Here is a 20,692-nt window from a genome sequence, read left to right as displayed (position 1 = left end):
GGGGTTTCAAAAGGTAGCTGCGTCTTGGGATGATTGAATGATGAGCTTGTCCTTGCTTAGTAAGATGTAAAAAAATCACTTAAATTCATGCAGGATTTTTATTCCTGCACCCATAAGTAAGTGGCTACCTTATCTTCAGTATTCTTAACCTTATCACTAGGAAACAAGTATTGGCCTGTAACCTAATCTTCCTGCATTTGTGACTTTGCCATCCTCTGTAAATTGACGCAGCCTTTCCCTCAGTAGCCTTTCTGCCTTTTGTGAAAAGTATTTCAAGTACAGGAGGTAGGATGTTGCCTGTCTTAAAGGATGGGTGAGCAAGGCCTGAAGAGTTGCCTGCCTCTTGGATGTGGGCCAAGGAAGAAGCAGCTTCATTCCAAGTGTCTGCTAGCATAGCTGCCTCAGTCTGGAGTCTGAGGAGAGTACCTTAGGACAGAGCTTTAAAGGCCCTTAAGGTTTCTTTAATATTTTTTTTCCTCCTAACTATGTGGCAAAATCACGTTACCACTTTGTATGTTAGATGGCTTTACTGTGCCAGTAAAAACCCAAGGCTTGGTTGTACAAGGAGCAGCTAAAAAGAGTAAGATGCTCAGTAGTATGGGAAGCCTCACTGGGGACAGTGTCACTGAGGTAATGGGAGACTTCAACAGAGCCTGGAGATGAGCAATTTGTCAGAGCAGGTCTGTGTGAAAAGTATAGGCAGACCAATTTTGAAAGACACTGGACAGAGAACTCTTCATAGTACAGGAAGCTGTTGAAGGCCGTGCAGTTTGGAAATGGGAAAGAGTTTGGTAAGGACAGTTGATTTTTAGCAAGAAATTAAGCTAGAAGCTTGTAATCAGATAGGATGGTTGATTAGAGGAAGAATATAAAGTTTAGGTGTTTGTGTAGGTTAGAAGAGTGTTCTGGGTCAGGATGAAGGAGAGCGATGTGCCTCAGTTGTAAAGATAAAAGGGGGAGAAACAGGGAGGGGTAGAGAACTGGATGAAGTGACAGTTCAGAGGTAACTCGGGGAAGAGAAAGGGCCCCTAAACTTCAAAGGTTTGAAAGTTAGATAGTCTCATTACATGACGGGATAACAGTTTCAGTCAGCTGAAATGTTTGAGCTGTCAAGCCAGAAACTGTTAAGACTTCCCTTGCAACTTAAAATGTCTTCATCTTTTTAGCATCTTCGGGGTGGGGTGTTGGGTGGTTTGTGGGTGATGTTTTAACTTTGTTTTTCTTTGTGTTGTATTTTGGAACCTGGAGTTTCTAGCTCCAGGTAATTTGTTGGGCTTTATTCTTTTTAATAATATATAGTCACTGAGAACATAAAGCAGGACCTTTGGCAAAATACTGTGTGCTGTGAAGATCTCTAACAATGTCAGCGATGGAGGATGACAGTCTTCATATTGTTATATCATCCAGTGATGGGTGTGATGAGCTCTCAACATTTTTAGTAAGTTGATTAAAAGCTTTGGAAGGGAGGGAAGTAGGTGGGGGTCAGACTTGACCCAGCTACCTTGATTAGCATACCCAGTTGGGCAGCGGAAATAATTATGTCTGACATGGTATCACAGCTGTGGGGACTGGAGGGTTGTATGATCATATAAACTTGATAAGCCCTGTGCAGAAGAGTTCCTGTCACATTTTCTGCATTACTGTTCTCTGCTGAGCAGACTTTTTTTTTTTTTTTTTGGTGCTGGAAGATCAGAAAGACATTCCACACTCTTTCTTCCTAATCTCAGCTCACTGCAGTACCTTCTCCAATGCTGTTTTCTCTTGGAAAGCTGCACTTGAGTACCTTCTTGGCCCTCTTCCCAATTGTTTTGCTACTCGGCTGATGATTTAAAAGCCACTAATTTTTCTTTTTTTCTCTAATGTAAATGAAAGCATCCCAGTACCTCCCTTCTGACTTGACTTGATACAGCTCTTGTAGGGTTCACGAGGCAGCCAAAATGTTTTGTTTCTGATGGCCACTGTTCTTGGAACTTTGAGGTAGAGGCCACCTAACTTAATGGTTACTGAGACCAAGGAGGCTTACTTTTTTTCTCATTAGTTGCCATTCAACACATTGGAATGAAGCAAACATCTCAAATATAATAAAGATTTCCAAGAAAACCCAACAAAACCATCTTCAATCTGGTATGCCTTGACAAGACAGCTGCCTCTCTGGACCTCTTCTCTAATAGCCATTCACTTCAACTTTTTATCTTCTGCTTGATGACCTTCACAAGACTAAGCAGGAGATCCACACCTTCTCTGGCCAGGTGGGGAACACTTAGTGGTCAGGCTCCTACAAGCTTCCATCCATTTGGCTCGTGCAAAATCCTCCCCGTGTAGGAAATATGGAAAATTTACTCCTCCCGTTTACTTTAAGAACACTTCAGCTTCTCCTCTTCCCTGCTTATCTTCTTTAATACAAGAATGTGGAGGGGTTTGTGGGGCATAATCAAAGGGAGAAGCACATTCACTCAAATGCTTTCTAGCATATTCTTTCATTTGAAAATGGACCCTCAAATTCTTCATTCATGCATTTCGAGGAGGGAAGCGTACAGAAGAGCAGCCCCCCGGCCCACAGCCCCTTCGTGTTGTTTGCTGGGTGGTGAGGTGCTCGGTCGGGGGCAGCGCGGTGCGGGGCGCGGGGCCGTTACTCCCCCTGCAGGCAGGAGCGCGCTGCGCGCCCCGGGAGCCGCCGCGACCTCCGCGCAGCGCCGTGCGCCGCGGTGGGTAACGCCGCTGGAATCGGCGAGTGGTTCTCTCTATAGCAGTATCCGTCCCAGAACCTACGTGCGAGTAAGAGTAACAAGAAGTCAAATTATATGAGCATCTCATGAATTTTACTTCCATGACATGGGAACCTTTAGGGCAAGCAGCCAGCATATGTGAGGGGATATATGGGTAAGTTGTATGCTTACTGCTAAGAGAAGAGAATTGCACAAAGAAAGCATGGGGCGCTGGTTAGCGATAAAAGCAATTAAATCTTGTGGCCACATCACCTACACATCAGGTATGTGTTGGTGGCAATGGTTTGATGGGAACAGCAGCCTTAAAATGCTATATCTAGCTTTGTTAGTGAACTACCATGGGCTGTTGTTGGAGGCAGAATGCATATCACCAGCTGAAAGGTGGAGGTAATGATGCTTTGCAAATGTCTAAGAAAAGTCTTAAGTCTAAGAAAGAAGACAGCAAACTTCCAATGCATATATTTTAGAGGGGTTAAAAATACAGGCACTCTTCTACCTGCTCTGCAGTTGTCTTATAGCTTCATTTAGTTTGTAAAATCTTCAGGGTAGGATCCACACTGAGGGAAGAAGAGTGAGGGAGTAAAACACCAACCGTGGTTTTGGAATGATTAGTCAATGTTTTCTGTTAGGAAGTAGCTCATAAACCAGTAGGAATTTTTCAAATATTTAGACATTAAAGAATTCTGGATATTGTCAGTGAAGAGTCCTGGTGGCTAAAAAAGCAGAGTAGAATATTTGTATTCTGTAAACTACTCCCATAAAATTAGACATGCACACCATGTTGAGGACACAGTAAACCCTCATGCTACAATACTTTCACAGGATCGTTTAGGTTGGAAGGGTCCTCTAGAGATCGTCTAGTCCAACCTCATTGCTCAAACAGGGTCAACTGGAGCGGGTTATTCAGGCAACCTATGCAAGTGTTTGAGCATCCTAACAGTAAAAAATTGTTTTCTTGTGTTCAGATGGAATTTTCTGGTTTGTTTTGTTGGTTTGTTTTGCAGGTTTGTTTGTTTTTCTCCAATTTGTGCCGGTTGACTCTTATCCTGTCAGTGGGTGCTGCTGAGAAGAGTCTGGCTCCTACAACTTCATTCCTGCCCATCAGACATTTGTACAAATGGATAAGATCCCCCCAGCCCAAGCCTTCTCTTCTCTGGGCTATGCGGTTAGCTCTTTCAGACTCTCCTCATATGACAGATGTTCCAGTCCCCTAATAATCTTTGTGGCCTTGTGCTGGACTTGCTCAGCAAGTCCAGATCTTTCTTGTACCAAGGAGCCCTGAATGAGGCACAGCACTCCAGATGTAGCCTCACCAGGGCTAAGCAGAGGTGTAGGATCAGCCACTTAGGCCTGCTAGCAGCAGTCTTCTGATGGCTGGCCTTCTTGGCTGCAAGGGATCTACCAGGATCCCAATGTCCTTCTTGGCAAAGCTGCTTTTCAGCTGGTAGGCACCCAGGATGTGATGGTGCCTGGGGCTATTCCTCCCTAGATGCAGGACTTTGCATTTCCTGTTTTGAACGTCATGAGATTCCTCTCTGCCCACTTCTCCCGACTGTCAAGGTAGTACTTCTGAAAGGTGGCACAACTGTCTGGTGTATCAGCCAGTCCTTCCAGTATTATATCATCTGCAAACTTGTTGAGAGTGCATTCCTCAGCTTTTTTTGTGTGGAAACATAAGCTGCTTCCCTCCAGGCATTACCTCTTCTCCTTTCTTCACATTCAGGAAGTTTTGTGCTACTCTGTGTAATTTTTCACTGTTGTTAGGCTACTTCTTATGGACAAATAATTTACTTACTGTAAACTACAAACTTGAAAACACTGGGTGGCCTTAATGTTCCTGAGAAGTAGGGACTAGAAACAGTATTTTCATCAGTGTCAGCAGGGGCTGAGGAAGCTAGACTTTATTCCTAGTATCTCAAAAGGCAAATAACCTTTTCTTCTGTGCTGCCTGGTACAATGGGGAAGTGCCAATGCAAGAAGATATTCCTTACAGGAGGGGACTGGCCACATGACTTCATGCTCAGCAGGCAGTGGTGACAGCAGGCTGACTTGTAGCCCAGACCCTTCTGCTTGCCAGTAGGTGAGGGCTGATTATTGAGGACATGCAGCATGGTGAAGCATAGCTGAATGCCACGTGAAATTCATTGCACCAGGCAGGTGAAGTCTGCTAGAAGCTTGATCTCCACATACTCCTCCTCTCCCTTACCTTTATGAGTTTCGTTTCCCTGGCAATGTAAAATCTCAGCAACACCATGTTTTGTTGTGTCCCAATTGCCCTTCTATTCTAACTTACCCTTCTCTAAGATGTTAAAGTATTGTGAAGAGGGCATAGTTGGCATCAGTACTGCTAACACCTGCTTCTGTGCCTGCCTTCTTCCTGCTGTATTTCTGGTAAGGTGCTATGTCAGAGAGATGAGTTGGGAAAATGCACAGTCCTAGATGGTAGATGAGCTCCTTGGGATCCTGTAGTTCTTCTGGTCCAAAGCAGTTTCAAGTAGTACTCTAGTGTTTTAACAGAAAACTAGCTAGTTAATTGAGAAACCAGAATTGATTTCCCTGAGGAATTTGCCACCTCGCTGGTGCAGCAGAGACTCTGCCTCTCAACGTGTATGTAACAAGGTGTTTAAGAACTTAGACACACTTTCATTTAGCAGACAGCTGTGGCTTAAAATGCTATTGCCTTGCTACTTTACTAAACTGAAAGACTTCACAGTGAAGCAGATGAGGAGGCCAAATGTATTCTGTTTTGCCAGTTTGGGGGCAGAAGCAGTTAACTTCTCCAGGAGGACAGTAATGTCTTAAACCTTGGCAGATGTTTGCTAATGAGTATGTGCCTAAACCTTCAATTAACCAGTGACTAACAAAATGTTAAGCGGAAGCAAAATGATGGAGGGACTGCTCTGGGTCTTACTCTGATTTAACTTAAATCAGTCTTAGGATGGGGTAAAGTTACTGATTTCAGTGCATTGAAATGGATAATGGAAAATGGTGCAAAAAGGTCAGGATGGGAGCAGATATTTATCCTTTTTTATTTCCACATTTGTAACTGTAATAGCCCTGAGCTAAGTCTTCCAGTCCTCAGTCGACTAAACAGATTTTTTCTCATCAGTTCAGAAATTGCTTAGGATTTTATGTTGTAAAATATTAATTTATTTTTTCTATATTTAATCTGTGCTGGGTAGGATGTTGCTGGCTGAGATTTGGGGGAGAAATTTTGCCTGTCAAGTATCTGTAGACTTGAGTCTAATAGTCATAGGCTCAAGTGAGTGTTTTTTCAAAACGTGCTTATGGAAAAGGGATGTGAAAGAGATGGTATAGTGAATTACAGAACTGAAAAGCCAGCTGCACATACGGTAAGATAAGAATCACAGGACATCCTTGGTAAACCTGAAAAAACATCCCATAGGATTTGAGTAGTGACAAAAAGATGTGGACTCTAATGTATTTCCTCTCCAGACCTGTAGACAGTGCATTTCTGGCCTACAATATCTAGGATTATATATCAGCATGGGTTTAAGGCTAGCAGCCTTTTTAATTGAAATTAGCAGCTATATCACCTTTCCTAGGTAGTACACTGTGCTAACAGTGGGAAGATACAAACATCATGGTTCTTCTGAGGAAGTATTAACGTGTTAAATTTGCATTTCAACTAGAAGCATCTTGTCTTTAAATTACTATAAAATGATTATGGCTAGTTTGTTTGCCAGGATTTAGACAAGGTTCTTAGAAAAGCAGTTGTGGTTTAGCTAAGAGATGCAGGATATATTGAACTCCTGTTTCTTGATGCCTTTGCACTCTGAGGCTGCAAGATTGTATTGGAGTTCACAAGAATCTTGGTCTTGAAGAATATTCCCGATTCAATCTGCTCTCTGTTCACAAGCATGGCATAGGCAGCTAAAGAGTTGGGAGAGCACTGCCAGTGATTTGCAAAAGAAGTTCTCATCTAGGTTGCTGGGTAGTTCACTGACTGTGGTCATTTCATTTTCCTTTCATTTTAAGAAGGAAGAGGTTAAGGACTTTGGGGAAGGAGAACTTGGTTGCCTTTTACAAAAGCTAAAGCCTGTCTGTCATTTAGGATCCACTAGTTGTGCAACTCCACCTCCCACTTTCTAATTGTTATCTGTCCCAAGATAATAATTGTCAGATAGTAATGACTTCTGATCATTGTTTATTGGCCTTTGTGAAACTGGTTGGTCGCTTTGCCAGTCACTAACTTGTCGTTATTTATTTATATTACAAATCCATTACTTAATGTTATATGCTTACAGAGCATTTGCAAACATGGATGGAGGTATCCATGAGCTTTTATCCTATGGATTTGTTCATCCCCTTGTATCTGCCTCTTAAATGCTTTAGAACAAAGATAAGTTTGTATTCAAAACTTGTTTACATGATTGATTCATAGTTACTGCTGAGCATAGAGGTATTGACATCCATTAAAATAGAAAAGAGGAGTTTAGGCCATTAAGGGTATCCCTCCAAGAGATGTGAGAAGGAGAGCATAATTTTGATGAAAAAGTGTGCCTTGTATTAGATACTGAAGATACAGAGGCTATAGGCAAGTGTCTTCTATGTTCAACAGAAAACTAATCTGAAGATAGTACCATTAAAGAGAGCCCATGGAGCCTGAGTAGCTCTTCTCTGTGTGCTCACAGGCACACAGCTGACCTGACCATCATTTTGGTAGGCTGTATTTAAGCAGAGGTGGCCTAATAACGTAGTTTGGTTTGATGCCCAAGAACTGGTTAAAATGGTCCTGTTTGTCCACTCAGTATGCTTTTTTTAAAAAAATCTGAGCCTGGGAACGGAACTCTTTAAAATTTCAAAGAATAGTGCAAGGATGTCAGCTAATTTTTAAGTTTCTGTTTAGCAACCTTTTCAAGTATTTGCTACATTACATAAAGATAGTTTGGATGCTAGACATCCTGCAAAGGTTTTAAGAATGTTACATCATTTATTACTGTGTAAAATCTTATTTACTCAACTTGTTTCATTTTTCTCATGTGTAAGTGAAAAAAATATTTACTTTGTTCAAAAGCAGTTTCTGAGGCTGAACTTAATTCATATGTGTAACTAGGTTTGGTGTTTGGAAGGTGCCATACAATCATTACTTATTAATAGCGAGACCTGCAGAAGCAATGCATTATTTATATTATGTTATCTCTGGAAGACCCGCAACTATTTTCTTGTGTTTGGACTAGAAATGTTCAAAAGTATGGTCAGCTGACTTCATTCTTTTTTGTACTATACCATGAAACATATAATGGAAGATTATTTAAAAAATGGCATTATACCCTTAGTCATCTTCCTTAAACCAATCTATAAAAACATGTAAAGTTAGGGCTGATGTGTCTTTGATTTTGATGTGATGGCTGGATACGATCTGCTGATGAGGACAGTATGTGGAGTAATGCAATTAGTCAGGATAGGTATGAGGAATCAAGTTCTTCCCATATAGTGCGTTTTCAGGCGTGAGATTAGAAACTTTTCAAAACCACAGTATATAAAGTTTCTCCCTGGTAATTCATTCAGCCATTGGGATTTCTTTCACTGCAGAAAAGGCTTAAGTCTTGGCCCACTAAACTCTTAGGCAAACTGTTGGGATGTCTATCTAAGCCAAGGTCACCCTCGGAGAGATTTAGTGCTGCTCTATTGCTTGCCAGTCCCCATGGCCTTTTCAAAGAGCTGTGTTCCTGTAGTGTCTTTGCTGCAGCCACCTCAACTCCCCTAAAGACGGTTTCAAATGATGGAGGGGGGAAAAAACGACACAGCATGTTGTAAATTAATGCTGACAGTGTCAACATTAATTTATGCCAGAAATGCATGAGGAATAGAGGGTGGAAAGAATGATGATGCAGAACACTATTTCCTACAACCCATTCTCCTGGAGCACCTGAAGGAGGGCTGCCACAGCAGCGGTGGATCAGAGCACAGAGCCAGTATTCTTTCCCTTTCTGAAGTGGCTACTTTGCGGCCACCTGCACAGATAGGATCATTCTGACAGGCAGAAAGCTACTGCTCACAAAGCTGGCTTAGTTCAACACAATTGCCATTAAACCGTATTTAAAAAATAATTAAGGGGTTTAGCACTGCAACTCTTACTAGGGAACGAAGTTCTGTTGCTAGTCCCAGGCATGCCAAAAATTGAGGTTTGTGAGCAACAGTAGAGAATGCCTCTGATACTTTTGTTTATAGTTATTAATGCTATACAAATCTCTAAACCCAACATAATCTGGAGAACTCAAGGAAAAGGCTGGACCTAAATATACTGAGGGAATTCTGACTCTAGTCTTCTTGATCATCAGTAAGAGTAAGCTGTTTGGATACATCTCCACCCCCAAAAATCTCCAGCCCTGTTTCTGTCCATTATACGCTTTGATTTTTACTTCTGGATTAAACGTAAGTAAACCTCTCCATGAAAATGAATTATTTTACCTGTGTTGTGAGATGATAGACTAGCTGAAGTCAGAGGGAGTCTGTCTCAGCAGAAGTGTACTTTGTACACATGGTTTTAAAACTCAGACTTGCACATGCATGCTTGTGAACCTGAGATTCTCATATATGTAATCTTTTAAATCTTATTTATGATTTTTGCACACATCCCCTCCCCCCCTAAAATATAGTCGTGGCTGTAAAATGGTTATCATATTATTTGAAAACATTGTAACTTGAGGTGATTAATAGTATAAGTTGACTCTTTTAAAGATTTTAGGTTGTAAATCTGCAGTTTTGTGTTTTCCTAGACAGTTGGTTTTTTTGGTTTTGTGATTGTTTTTTTTTTAAAGTATTTTGAAGTTAGGATAAAAAATTATGTGATAAAATGATCAGCCAGGCTGTCAAAAGCAAAAAAAAAAAAAAAAAATTCTAACAGGTATACATGCTAGAATAATGCATTTTTTTATTATTGCAACATCTGACTGATGATTTAGATTATGTATTCTGCTAAGTTCAAAGTTTCCTTACACAAAGAGAGAGCTATATGAAACAACCATGCTTCAAACCATTTTACTTCAATTGTAATAACAGGTTTTAGAGTTTAAATCATTAACAACCTCTGTGTGAACTTTTATCCAAATGACTGCAAGTCACAAAGAGAGCACTTCTCTCTCACGAAGTACCTTTTGTGCTTTAGTGAGACCCAATCCCTCTTTTTCTTTTTTTCCCCCACCTTCATGTCTGTCTTTGAAGAAAGATGTGTGATTTGTGAAGTAATGGAAGTGTGTATCAGTTAATGAAAACTGCTATCCTGGCTTCATAATGCACGCCAGAATTGCTTCAGGATAAAGCTTCATATACCTGCATTACAGCAGGAAAAAAGTAAATTTCAGAAGTCCAGATTGCTGTGTGCACTGTAGAAGTATCATGTAGCAGTTAAATCAACCATTAGGGGTGACCTAATCTTGATTTCCTCCCCCCTTCCACACACACACACACTTCTCAAGGAGTTGTGATGTTCATACTGCTTGCATTCTTTCCACTTTTTAAAACCTACGCTAGAAATTGTCAGAACCTGGTACTGAAACAGCCTATCCACATCCTGACTTGCCCACCTTCCCTTCTGGCTTATTTTGTACACTGAATCTGACAGGAGGGAGTTGTGTATGACCACCCTCGCCCCCCCATACTGAAGTTCAGTTCCAGTAAGCCCCCCGGCCCCTGTGCTTTGTGAAGAAATAGCTGAACACATGCAAGAAATTCTATGGGGTTAGCTTTGCGCTGCTGGTACAATTTATCTTTTCTTTCTAACACAGGATGACAAAACGTCTTAATTTAAAAAAAAAAAAAGCTTCTTGTTATTATTTTCTTTCCCACCAGAAATAAGGCAGTTACGCTGCGAATGGTCGAGACAACACCCCCACCCCCCTTTTTTTTTTTAAGAGCGAATTAGGAGCGGGTGCAGGACTGGGGCAGCGCATCCTCCGCCCGCACCCCGCCGGCGCGCAGCGGGGGCACCTTCCCCTTTGCTCTGCCCGGCCGCGCGTGTGTGTGTGCGTGTGTGCGCGTGTGCCCGTGCCCGCCCGCCGGGGTGTGTGTGTGTGCCCGTGTCCCTGCCTGCCTCCCGCCGCCTGCCTGCCTGCCGCCCGCGGGCGAGCCGTGAGCGCCGCCGCCCTTTGATCCCGCCGTTAGTGTTAGTTAGGGGCCGGGAGGCGCGCGGGGCGCAGCCCTCGGCACCGCCGCGCCAGCCCTCGCCCCGGCACGGCGCCCGGCGCCCGCCCGCCCGCCGGGAACACATCCCCGGCCGCTGAGGGATACTGCGACCGGGGACAAGCCAGGTGCACGACCGGGTTGGGGGGGGGGGGGAGGGGGGGGGGAGAGAGAGGAAAAAGAAAGAGGGGGAGAGGGAGCCCTTCGCGGTGGCTCCGGGAAAGCTGGCTTCAGCCCCCTTTACCCCGGCGAAGAGGGAAAACCCGCCCCGGTTAGCAGCTCCCCCGGGGGGCCCGGCTTTGTGCCTGTCTGTGCCCCCCCCCTCCCGGTCTTATTTGATCTCCCGTTAAACCAAGGAGGAGAATGTGAAAAAAGGGGGAAAATGCCCAGGAGGAAGCAGGAGCAGCCCAAGCGCCTCTCTTCACGTAAGTGCCCCCTCTTTTTGCCATTTTCTCCTTCCTCCTCTCCCCGTCTCCTTCCCCTCTGCAGCCGCCTCCGTCGTTTCGTGCATTAGTTTAGGGTTACAGAGGTGAAACTGACAAAGACACAGCCTGGGTTATTCCCTTTTAGGTCTGAGCTAAGGCAGCCATGTTGGTGATGAACAGCCTTGTGCCCTTTTAATTTTTCCTCTCTCTCCTTTCCCCCCTTCTTTCTTCGCGTCTCTCGCCCTTTCCTCCCTCTCCCTCCCCTCGCCCGTGATTGTGCATTTGTGTTGGGGGGGCGGTGTGGGGGGGGGGGGGGCGGTGTGGGTTTCTCTTTGGGGCCGGAGGGGGGGGGTGTCTGTTTTATTGGGGTGGGGAGGGGGGCTAGCACCGGAGGGGAGGGCGGCGAGAGGGGAAGCGGCTGCTGGCGTCTTGTGCGGAACCAGCCGAGAGGTCCGTCCCCGGCTAAAGGTTGCGGCGGGGCTGGGCGGCCCGGGAGCGGGGGGAGGCGGGCAGCAGCCGCGGCGGGGGCCGGCAGCGGCGGGGGCGCCCCACACCGACCCCACGGCCACCCCGCAGGGGGCTGGGGCCGCCGGCGGCGGCGGGGGAGGGGGCGGCGGGGAGGCAGACCGTGGCAGGCGAGGTCCCTGCAGAGCAGGGAGAGGCGGCGGCGGGCTCCGGGCTCCTCCTGGCCGCAGTGAAATGAAGGGTCAGGCGAGCCAGGCGAGACTCGGGCTTCGGCGGCGCTGCCCCAGACGAGAGCAGCAGAGCACAGGGCTAAAGTGCATCCCGATCCTCCGCCTGCGGGCACCCCGTGCGCACACGCACACATCCCCTGACACAGCTCACCCTGCCCTGCTCCTTCGCGCTCCCTCCCCCCTCCCTGCCTATTTTCTCCCCTCTTTGCAAAACAGTTAACTTTTCTCCCGCTCGCCCCCCCGCCCCCCCCCCCCCCCCCCTTGTATTAAGTGCGAGGCAGCTGTTGAGAGGGAGGCGGAGGGGAGGGGTAGGGACCTAAAAATACCCTGCCCCTGCTTGGCCCCAGGGTTGGTTTAAGGAGAGCGGGGGGTGGATGGAGGGGTCATTTGTCTGCCTCCGGCACATCTGCTCCGAGCGTGCCTGCAGCCCCTCCGCGCTGGGCTCGGGGCAGGGCGAGAGCTGAGCCGCCGGTGCCGGAGCCGTGCTCGGTCACCGGGAGTTCACCAGGGCAGCCCCGGCCTCTGCCCCCGCGGGGGGGGGGGGGGGGGGGGGGGGACACCACCGCTGCAGGCGGAGCGCAGCCCGGCTCCCCCCCCGCTCCGCTATGCGGGCGAAGGGGCTGAGGCAGCGCTCCCCCCCGCCCTTCCAGCACCGCCACACGGGCCGGGGATGGGGGGACGGCGCGGGGGGGCGGCACTTGCAGACCCGCAGATATTTCTCTCTCCTTTTCCTTTCCGCCGGAGTCAAGGGCCTGAGTTGCGGTGGGGTTTGGGGGGGGGTGTGTGTGTGTCGATGGTGGGTTTTTTGGTTTGTTTTTTGCCCGCCTTCCCCCCCCCCCCCCCTTCCCCTTTCCTTTGCTCTCGCCGTTTGCCCCCGCTCAGCCCTTTCGCAGTCCGCCCGCTAGAGGAGACGAGCCGGCCGCCCCGGCGCTCCTTCCCCGCGCAGGGCGCCGGCCGGGGCGGCTGGCACAGGGAAGGCGGCGGGAGCGCGGCGGCCGCCTCTGCAGCGCCCCGGCCCCGGCGCGGCGGGCGGGGGCAGGGGCCAAGCCCGGGCGCGCAGGGCCTTGCGTGGCCGTGGAGGGGCGCTTCGGGGCGGGAGGGGGGGCGAGCGCCGCCGCCCCGGTTTGGCAGGAGCCCTGCGGGAGCGGGGAGGCGAAAAGGGGCTGGCGGGGCGGGAGGAGGCGGTGGGGCGGGCGCTGCGGCCGGCCCGGCGGCTGACCTTGCCCTCGCCCCCGCCCCGGTGCGGCTGCCCTCCGCCTGCCTCTCGGGCTGACATCAAACCTGGGTTCCATTTTAGCTCGGTCGGGCGTGCCGCTCCGGGCTGGGCTCCGGGGGCTCGGCTCCGGGGGCTCGGCTCCGGCGCCGGGCTCCCGCCTGCCCCTGCCTCCGGGTTGCGGCCGAGGCTCCCCTCGGCCCCGACCTCCTGACCGCCCGCGCCGGGGGAAGTCACGGCTTCTCCTGGGCCAAGGAACAATTGCCTTCATTGTGCAAATGGAGTTGTGCATGTGCTGGTGGGGGGTGTTGTTTTGGGGTTTTTTGTTTGTTTGGTTTTCGTGGGTTTTTTTTCTTTTTTTTTTTTCCTTTTTTTTTTTTTTAATTTTTAAACGCACGGCCTAATTTGCAGTTCTTTTGGATAATTTTTAAGTTCAATTCATGGGATTGTTTTTCCCTGATGTGCAAAACATGCACATGCTATATGTCCCACACGAATGCTACTTTTTAATGGGATTTGTTTATTTTAATTTCTTGTACAACTAGATTGCACTAGATCAAAAAAGCTATTATTTGACAACAATAATATATTAAATAATTCAGGAAGAATTGCAGGAATAGTGTTCTAGTCTGCAGTCCTGCAGATTCAGAAAATGCCTTGGAATCCATTGTATTCAGTGTACAAACGCTATAAATAGTGATTTGGATTTTTTTTAGCGACATGTTGCTTTAATGGGTACTCAGTATCAAATACATTTTTATTCTACGGTTCTTGCTGATTTTAGCAGTACGTTTCTTAGAGGCACAGTGTGTGTATTTTTTTTTTTTGTATTAATGATGGCAGAAGAATGTAAAGTGCACCATACGCAACTGGGAAGAAGATGGCTAATACTGTATTCACCTTTAACTCTGCCCTGTTGTGGGTATGGCGCTGTGCTTTGCCCCTAAGTTACACTACAGGTTGCTGCTGGTGCCTGGATGCTCTCCAGTACACCTAAATGATGTAGCATCTTCCTGAACCACCCTGTGATATTTTGGATTCTGTTGCAATTGTTTGGGAAATAAGTAGCAAGATGTTGATATACAGAATCATTTACCAGTGTTACATTGTAACTGAGCAAACTTAAGTTAGTCTGGCAAGTCCCGTGGAGCCTAGCATAGCTTAGGCAGGAAGCTGTGTTCTCAGGATCACTAGGCCTTAATTAGTTTCTTCTAAATTGTTACATACCCTGAAACACACCTGAAGAACACTGTCATGCTATTTGACGCAACAGTATGCAGCTGCTGCTTGGCACCCTGATTTTATACTTCTGTTTGTTGACTTCATTGGATAAGCCCTAGTGTAAATTTAGAGATCATTTCAGAAGAGAAGACTGTGCCACCAAAATGCATGCTGTGGTGAAGAAGTTATTTGTCCAAGAGTTTGCTAGAGATATATCAGGCTGTTGCAACACTTCAGTTTCAAGGGAGTTGCTAGATACTGATACTTCAGCGACTGAAGAAAGAAAGGCTTGATATTATTAGATGCAACAATACTGTGTTTTGGTGGCATCTGCTTAAAAGGGCAGAGCTAAGGTTGAGCTTTTAGTCGTTGGATTTGTTTACAACATAATATGGTTTGGAAGGGTCCTTTGGAGGTCCACTGGCCTGGCCCCCTGCTCAAAACAGGATGAACTTCAGGACTGAGTCAGATGGATGGGCCCTTGAGACTCCAGCGTTAACATGTATTGTAAATGGAGTTTCTGTGTAAAGAAGTTAGGTTTTGAGAACTGTTTAGCACAGATGTCAGTAGAATGTCTTCTTTCACACTTGGTGAAATACAAGAGAAAGTGCGTTCTTTTAAATTTAAGATATGAGTGAATGAGGAAAGGCCTTCAGGAGTTCCTGGATAGACAGTGGGTAATCCATATCCAGACTAAATACTGTGGCAGTGTAGACTCAGTTTACGATGACAGAGTTAGGTCCATAAGTTAAAAAATTGGCCAGTGCACATGTGACTTATGACTACTTTTGGATGTGACTGACTCAGACAAATCAATTCATTTTCACTGGAATGTTTAAAGGAATTTTGCTAATTCCTTAGCGTGTGTGTGTGTTAGGGGTTTTTTTCCCCCTTCCAGCTACTTAAAAATTTCATTTTTTTCCCTCATCTATTCAGTTATCATCAGAATCTTTAAAAATACATGTATAAATACAGTTTTACTCTGTTTTTCTTCTTGTTGTTGCCTTACTTTCTATCCCACTTCACACTATTATTTTCTTTTCTGAGAATTCCTGAAAGTCTGTTTCCTCTGAACTGCACAAATGTGACTTGGAAGAGTTCAGCCTGAAAAGTAAAGGTTTTGGGGAGTTTTGAGGCATTTAAATAGAAGTTTAAAACTTAGACCACTGCATTGCCTTAAGTGTAGCAATCAATACTACTTGGGGTTTGATTCTGTCTCAGAGGCTTGTAAGCAATGCAGTTTGTGAATGAATGCCACAATACCATTTATACAAAGCTTGCATTTGTTATAGAGTATCAGGCAGAATTAGATGCTACACTGAGAAGTTTGAACTACTACCGCTTTCTGAAGAATGTGTTTAATGCAGGACAAACTGCAGTGGTTTTTTCTGTTGGATTTATTTTGTTAAAGGAGATGCAGAATTGATAGAATATTAGTTTCAGTATCAAAAACTAGATATGTGATAATGAGGAGGGCGTAACTCTTCTTGCTTTCATGGTCAGGTATAGGGTTAGAAATTCCAGATACTGTGTTGGCATGTTTAGCTGTTTCTATACAGTAAAAAAACCAAACCACACACCAACAAAAAACCACCACCACAAAAAAAAAAATCACCCTTAAACTTTGTGACTCTTTTTATTATTTTGGGTTTTATTGCTGGATTATATCATCAGAGTGTAAAGAAAATAATGTCAAACAGGTAAATTAACAGTGATTCAGAGCTTCCTTCTTTTTTTTTATTTTTGCAGCTTGCTTCATTTGATACTTTCTGATAGGAAGACAGGATGTGTTGGATGGTTTTTCCAAAAATTTTCCCAATGTTAGAAAGCCCTTTACTATCATTTGGTATTGAAGAGTTGCCTTCAAGACAAAAGGCTTTTGCCAGGAACAGGAATCTTTCTCTTTTAGTAGAGTTTATTACCTTACTAGCAGACATTGCATGTACAAGGGGAAGCTTTTAACATATTTTCTATTTACTATTTTTAACCTCTTACCACTGCAGGGATCATGATATAGCTCACTGTAGACAAGAGGATCCACGTAGGGAAAATGACTATTCTTAGTATGATTAGGTTAATAATTTCATTGCTATCATCATGGTTGTCCTGGTGGTTCTGTAATGTACTCTCAAACGAACAGCAGCCTTTTGGTGGATGGAGTAACATCCACATTATTCCACCTGAAAACACTGTTCTTATTTTGTCCCTCTCATGATAGTGAGTCCTCGTAGGCTTTTCAGAGACACCTTCTCCCTTGCTGGGGATTCTCACTGACATGTAAAGTCTCTGTCTCTTTAATATTCCAAACCCCCTTATATAGACTAAGTCACTTGTATAAAATCATTTAATGATCAACGTCTAAAGCTATTCAACGGTAGGCTAAGTCTTAGTGTTGTCTGGTAGTACAAAATATGAATAAATCACAATGGGGTATAAATTGGACTACTGAAGAGTCAGTGTTGTGCTCATTAAGCTATTTAAGTCTTTAGGATCTTATGAATTAGATTTTAGAGGGGGTGGGGGTACAAAAGAATATAGAGCAAACCCACAAACTTTTTAGCTGGCCAAACAGGAAAACCTGCAGGTAGAGCAATGGAATGGGTAATGTGAGAACATGCAGACAGAATGCATTTTTACTTTTAAATTTTAAAATGGATGAAGAAAGAGTATGATTTAATCTTTGTAACAGAGTAGTTGTTGTCTTTTTCATATGTAAGAAGGCAGGAGGAGGAGGAATTAAGTTTGGGGAAGAAAAAAAAAGAAAAGCCAGGAGGAGCTGGCTGTTCAAAGTGAAGTATTAGTAATTTCCTATAATTTAATCAGACCAGATCCCAGAGCAAGATAATGAGAGCATGACCTACAAAAGAGGACTTTTTGGAAGTTAAAAGGATTTCTAACATGTAGCTTCACAAGGCATGTGATTTGTCATGAAGCACCATATAGAGAGGACTTTTTTTTTTTTTTCTTTCAAATTGCTAAGAAATCATAATACAGGCATTAGTTCAGATGGTTAGGGAGAGCTAATGTGGCTTGTGCCTGGAATCCTGTTACTGTTACAGCTGTTAAAGTACTCCAGGGTCGTGCTTGAAGAGTGTATCTTCTAAAGAATATTTTGTCCTGGTTTGTAGTATACCATTTTTTGTTGGTTAGTTTGCCTGCAGGATGTATGGAGGCTGAAGTATTGTGTGTTTTACAAAAAAATAATATGCAAAAAATCTGGACCACAAAGTAGCTAGCAGTATGTAATAGAATCCAGTTTTCAAGGGGGTTGGGGGAATTCTCTTCCTCTCTCTTTCTGCCCCCCCAAAGTAAAACTTTATTTTTATTCTACTTAAAAAAAAATATTTTCTATGAAGAATAATAAATTATATGGGCTGATATAGGCTTGAAGAATAATAAGTGATATTGGGTTGAATGAAAAAAAAACCCACAACCTTCAGAAAGGTGGATAATATCCCTTTCTTTAAGCATTATTATTTTTTTTAATGTAGGTAAATAATAAAAACTGTGACTTGACCCATACTTCAGTTGAAACGATCAATGCCTCAGGGTGCAGTCAGCATTGGTTCTACACATATACACTGCATTGTGGCTACTTTAACGAAGGATTCAGCAACATGTATCCATAAGCTCACATGAGAGCTTGTCTTTCAGTTTTTCTTTTTTACAGACTAACTTAGGGTCACAATTATGGAAGGCTATGGTCCCAAAGACAATTTCTCTTTTCCTCACACACCTTCAGTAGCGTTTACAGGCTGGTATACTCTTTGGTCTAGACTCCAAATATTTTGACTGTTCGGTCTGAACCTGTTGGCTTAGTAGTTAGTTATTCCTTAAAGTTTCTCCTGCCTTTCAAGGGATTTCCTGCTTGTGGTGTAATTACACTGAGTAGTAGAATCCCAAGTTAAGCCTAACAGTAAGACAAGCCTGTTCCGTTTTGCAAGTGAAGAATTTGCACAGCACCCAAGTTTCATTAATTTGGAATCATGAAAGAGTTACGAGGGACATTTTTTCAGAGGCGTGCAGTAAGGAGAGAAAAACTGGACTGCAGAAATAGTCCTTTCCTTCATTCTTTTCAGTCCTTTCCTTCATTCTTTAGGCAGCAGAGATGGAAGCTAGGGGGAAAGAATGACTAGTACTGATGGTACAGTAGACCAAGAGAGAGAAGTTTTTATACAAGACTGATGATTTAGCTGCTGTTTAGAACAAATTGTGTTAAAAATGAAAGGGTTACCAAGTGGTCTTGTAATGAATAGTTTAATCAGCCATTTCAGAAAGTGAAATTAAGTTCCAAACATCTGCACTGTTTGGTTTCTTTTATATGGGACGCTCTCTCACTAGGGCAGAAATAACATTTTTTAAGCAACTCAAAGCGAGCTATTGTCATCATCCCTTTGAATTCTGCGTGGTCCTACCTCTAGGGATTCCTTTCCTCAAGGAAGGTTTATAGCTCTGCTGGCCCTCATCTGGGGTTTGCTGCTTGGATGTGTTTTTCCTCTGTTGGGGAGCTTTCTATGCAGGTACGAAGAATTCTTCCCTGCATGTTCTTAAGTTTTTTTCTGAAAGATTCTGTAAGGAAGGAGATTTGGCACAAGCTTACTTTAAAATTACAACTTCCTATTTTAAGTGAAAGTTTTGGACGTATCCTGAATCTTGGTGCCTGTTAGAATTTGTAAGATGCTGTATCGGGGCAAAAAGGAGAATTCTGGTAAATTCTTAAAAATAAATGGCAAGTAGCTTTTAGAAAAACACAGTAAAAAAAATCAATGGCTTTAACAAGTATGTATTTAGCTTAATGAGTGATCCCCATGTGTGACTTCATTAATGAACACAGATGCTTTGGAAGATACTTCTAGACTTCACTTTGACTTGTGTAGTAGTACAAATAATTACTTATCAAAAAAAAATAAAAATAAACCACCCTCAAAAGTTAAGATAAGAACAGATCTTCAGATAATCATGTAGTGAAAAGTAGGTAAGGAATAGAGGTGGTGGCAGGCAAGCGGATTTAGATAGCAGTTGGTGGTCGTGGCTGTTTGTTTGCTTACTTTCCTGAAGCACAGCCAGAGTCTCTCCCCTTATAGACCACTGTGCCAAATCAAGACCTGGCAACTAATGACTAAGGATGCGTTTCTTTATCTGTGTTTGGAGCAGAACTTCCCCTTATCTACCTCTATATTTCTAGCACTTTGAGTCCATGAAGAGCCCTTCTCAGGTACCAGTGTAAGCGTAACAGCCTAGAGCTGCTCTAATTTCTGCTGTCTCTAGGCTCTCACCCTGCTCCTTGTTCTGGAAAGGAAGGGCTGACATAATCCTTTTGTCAATTCTGCATTGCCAAAGGGAGTTCTTTGTACAGCGAATAACTCTGAAGGGAGCTCTTCTGCCCACCTTGAGGTACTTTTACATTGCCCATAAGGTCTAAATAGACTTCACCATAATTGCTTATATTGTCTTCCTGCACAGTGCTGGGCCACGTTGAGATAACAAAGCAAGCTCTAAATAAGCTACCTTGTGTACAGGAGGCAGTTATCACAGCAGTCTACCCAGGTTAATTCAGCTATAATACTTGTGGGTATACTCAAACTGGCTCAGATATCACTACATAGCATTGCGTTATTTAGTATAGACATAATCTCATGAGAATCAGAGTTGTTGTCTTTGAAAGCATTTACTGGCCTGCATAAAAAGTGTTGGTAAAGCCCAGAGTTTTCAGCCAGGAAATGCACTTTGGAAAAATAAAATCAAATCCTACTGCCATTGGCACACTTTGTTTGTTCAGCAGAAAAGCCAGCAATGGACATGAACACAAAACTTCCTCTTAGTGTCTAGCTATTTCTCTGCATCTGGATTTTAGGTGAATTTTTAGGCAGAATGTAGAAATAGGTTGCTGCCATTTATGCTGTGTCTGTGCCCTAAGTAGCCATAGCATTAGTTTCTTGTACCAGGAGCTTGGCACAGAATCCTAAATCTCTTTAAAATAAGATAAGGTTTGAGGAATGTCCACTTTTTATTCAGTACTTGCACATTAATTATATGACCTCTGACTTTCCTCAAGGTTGAAAGCTGAGGCAGTGCCTTAAGCAGTGTGTCTAGGAGAGAGGAGTGCCTGTTCCACATGGAAAGGTCTGCTTCTGTGTGTTCACCTACCACTACGAGTAGCTTCCTAATCCTCTCTCATTTGGCTTTGCTTGTTAACCCCAAGCAATCCTCTCAGGGACAGAGAAAGCTGCTGTCTTTGGTAGCAAACACAGCATGACAAAACAAACA

At 44.3% G+C, this 20,692-nt stretch overlaps 1 protein-coding gene across 5 annotated transcripts in view; it reads left to right on the top strand.

The window, feature by feature from the left end:
- The first annotated feature begins 10,840 nt into the window (after positions 1-10,840).
- The window catches only part of ZNF827 (zinc finger protein 827), a 106,380-nt gene continuing 96,528 nt past the window's right edge, over positions 10,841-20,692 (top strand). For 4 of the 5 annotated variants that reach the window (XR_008732482.1, XR_008732485.1, XR_008732486.1 and 1 more), the window contains exon 1: positions 10,841-11,296. Coding sequence is in view for 2 of the 5 variants with exons in the window: in XM_055712071.1 (XP_055568046.1) it covers positions 11,254-11,296 (43 nt within the window). In the remaining 3 variants the exon portion in view is untranslated. The remainder of the gene's footprint in view (positions 11,297-20,692) is intronic. The other variant, XM_027807727.2, reaches the window with a different exon arrangement.

This window comes from Falco cherrug, chromosome 1, assembly GCF_023634085.1.
Source record: "Falco cherrug isolate bFalChe1 chromosome 1, bFalChe1.pri, whole genome shotgun sequence".
Taxonomy (NCBI): domain Eukaryota; kingdom Metazoa; phylum Chordata; class Aves; order Falconiformes; family Falconidae; genus Falco; species Falco cherrug.
Note: the sequence above shows the minus strand (reverse complement) of the source record. Positions and strands in the feature narration are given on the sequence as shown.